Raw genomic sequence first — 3,049 nt, 5'->3', positions numbered from 1 at the left:
ATGCACACACACATATACATATTTATTTATTTAATTTAAATAGTTTATATTATTTATTTAAAGATAGTGGATAAACACTATGGCAACATAAAAATGCTACAAAGTCTGTCAAATAAATAAGGAAGAATCATTATAGAACTTAGAAGTAGTACTTTTAAAAAACACATCCGAGCGATACACAGAAATCATTTTATGATTCCTCAGTTTACCTCAGCGGCCATTGATGATTCAGCAGTGACTTCCTCTGTGGACAAGTGGCCGCCCTCGATGACAGAGCTAGTGAGCATCAGTTTGGCCTGTGCACGCCGTAGCACCAGCTCCTCAACAGTGCTACGAGCAACCAGCCTTATGATCTTCACTGGTCTGCAAAAGTGATGCTGCCTAGTTAGTGCTGGATGAATGGTTTGAAATGAGTACCAGGTGTCAGTAAAAACCTCAATACGACTTCTTCCTTGTACTGATTTCTAATCTAGCATCTCATAGAGTGTTTACTAGGTTGGCAAAGTTTTTTTGGCTTTTCGTTACACAGACAGTACAGCTATAAAGACGTAATTAACCAGTGTTACACAGACAGTACAGCTATAAAGACGTAATTAACCAGAGGAAGTGATGCAAGTGTAACTGAAATGATATGGAAGATGGCCAAATATGGAGCACTGGCCGCGCATAGAAGAGAAGTGCGCGCGGCAGAGGGAAAAGAAAAGATAACATGGTGGATCCGTGCGCCATAATGCAAGCCAGCGCACGGATCCAAAGAAAAGACTAGGTGACAGAAAGTGTTCCTCTTCAGGGTGGCATGTACGAACCGCCGCAGTATATATAGTCTATTTCACGAAGCTGTCCCTTATTTCCCAGTCTGCTGCGCCTTGATTAACAGTACTAGTAGAGTCCACTAAGCATTTGCACTCGTTAACGATGTGTATTTCGAAGTAAATAAGACTACGTGTGTTGAAATGTATATCGAATAAACAGAGGTAAATTCGGTGACACGCAGGCTGACATATTGTCTTCCCACTACGCATTGCGCAGCACAACCTGTAGCATGGTAGACTGTAGACGGTATAGGGGGTAAACGGTAGACTGGTACACTGCCAGTTCGCTGCATGTCTCTAGAGCTTGTGACAAGGGCTTGGAAACATTCTAGGCCTATTTTCACATTTGACATGGATTCTTCCGCTCTCTCAACATAGATGAAATAGTTCTAATTGTATTTTCATTTGCACAATAAGTGCACGAAATTTAACGAAGTACAGCTTGTGATCTTCTATTTACATAACATATCGAATAAACACAAAAGTTTGCTTCAAACTGTTCGATTACCAAACTTTTCGAGCGATCGGCATAAATAGGAGAATTCGTATAGAGTAGTGATCGCCGTCTCCGTGTAAGTAGTCCACTTCGCGGACGGGTATAGTTTCACTCACTATAAGGCGCGAACGTCCAGTTTAGAAAACAAAGATACTGCGTGATTTTGATTCAGGGCAAATAAGTGATTACTGGTTGATTACAAGGCTTACAAGCGTTAATTTGTTGATTAACAACAACAACAACACTCACTGCTTTCTCCGTGTTTCCTGGGCTCTTTGGACCTCGGCTGCTTCCCTCTCCTGTGCCTTCCTCATCATTGTGTCAGCTCTCTTCTTCGCACGTTCTACCGTCTCCTCCTCTGTAAGCACCTTCCTTGGCAGACTTGGACGATCAGGGAGAAACATTTGAGGTGATGGCGCATTCCTGCTTCTCAACCCTCTCTCTTGTCCTATCGCCGAATCAATGTTTTCTTTTCCATCTGTCATGACATCATTTGATGTTTAAATAACACATTTCTGAGAATAAAACAACATTTTTAAAAATCCAGTACATACCAATAGGATATGTGCACGTGTTAGTTAATAGTAAAAAAATGGATGAAATATTATAGGTGCCATAACATCCATCATCAGCTATCTTACACTTAGAAGTTTATGGACAGATTGCATGGCCCACAACGATCATGCAGGTCCTAGTTAGAATGATGAGAAAACTTCAATGACCTAGTAGCAACAGATTGAAAGCCTTTCTGTCATCTGCAGAAGTTTCCTTTGAGTAGTCCTTTCCTTCAAATGAGTAGATGCTATCTCCCATACAAGTGGATTTCTTTAATAGGTCCTATCATAACAACAAAGAAACAAATGTGTGAGTCACTGGTATACACTCTGCCATATAAACTTTATATAATAAATAATAGTCCAATAAATCCCTCTGCTTGAGTTTTCATCTGTTTGTTCACACTTATTCACATACGCGCAAGTGAAAAGGAGAGGATCTATTAAACATGGGTCTTAAGTAGGGCTGTAACGATACACAAGCCTCTCGATTCGATCCGGTTCTCGATATTAGCCTCTCGATTCGATCCGGTTCTCGATATTAGCCTCTCGATTCGATTTCTTCGATTCGATTGCCAAAATATTGAAATGTTATCTTATTTTTTATATTTTCATTATTTTGCAATAATAAATTATTAGAAATTGCCAATGAATACTAAATGGTGAATAGACTAGAGTCTAGAGAGTATATATACACTGCACAGACGCTGAGTAACATTGGTGAGTAACACTCCACAGTATATAGCGTAGTATAAGTGGTATCGAAGTGGAACCGAAAATACGGGGAAAAATATCGAGGATCGGATCGAAGGAAGAGAATCGCGATCTGAATCGATTTCGGTGGATCGTTACAGCCCTAGTCTTAAGACTATATACCTCCTCGTCTTTTCCTATATCAGTCCATCGGCTATTCACAGTTTTTCCGAGGATCCTTTCAAACTCCTCACAGGTAACTTCTCTGTTGACGTTGTCACCCGATTCGCCCAGTAAGTTGCTGAGGCCAAACTGAATCATGTCTGCCATCTGCGGAGGAGCACAGATATACAACATTTGCATTAACAGTTATGTCCGTTGTAACAATCAGCAAAGCCTTCAGGCAAGCTATTAAGCCCCTCATAACACTTCACAACTTATCAATACAATATCAGAGATATTCCTTTTGTGCACGCACGCATGCATGCATGCAC

The 3,049-nt window shown here is 40.5% G+C and overlaps 1 protein-coding gene across 1 annotated transcript in view; it reads right to left on the bottom strand.

Moving 5' to 3' along the window:
- LOC106812818 (chromodomain-helicase-DNA-binding protein 1-like) overlaps window positions 1-3,049 on the bottom strand; it is a 21,472-nt gene that overhangs the window by 4,705 nt on the left and 13,718 nt on the right. Inside the window, exons 16-18 of the mRNA XM_014816802.1 lie at window positions 2,739-2,885; window positions 2,031-2,145; window positions 1,558-1,786 (exon numbers count right to left, since the gene is read on the bottom strand). Coding sequence (XP_014672288.1) covers window positions 1,558-1,786; window positions 2,031-2,145; window positions 2,739-2,885 — 491 coding nt within the window. The remainder of the gene's footprint in view (window positions 1-1,557; window positions 1,787-2,030; window positions 2,146-2,738; window positions 2,886-3,049) is intronic.

Source organism: Priapulus caudatus, unplaced genomic scaffold (genome assembly GCF_000485595.1).
Source record: "Priapulus caudatus unplaced genomic scaffold, Priapulus_caudatus-5.0.1 Scaffold690, whole genome shotgun sequence".
NCBI classification, from domain to species: domain Eukaryota; kingdom Metazoa; phylum Priapulida; class Priapulimorpha; order Priapulimorphida; family Priapulidae; genus Priapulus; species Priapulus caudatus.
Note: the sequence above shows the minus strand (reverse complement) of the source record. Positions and strands in the feature narration are given on the sequence as shown.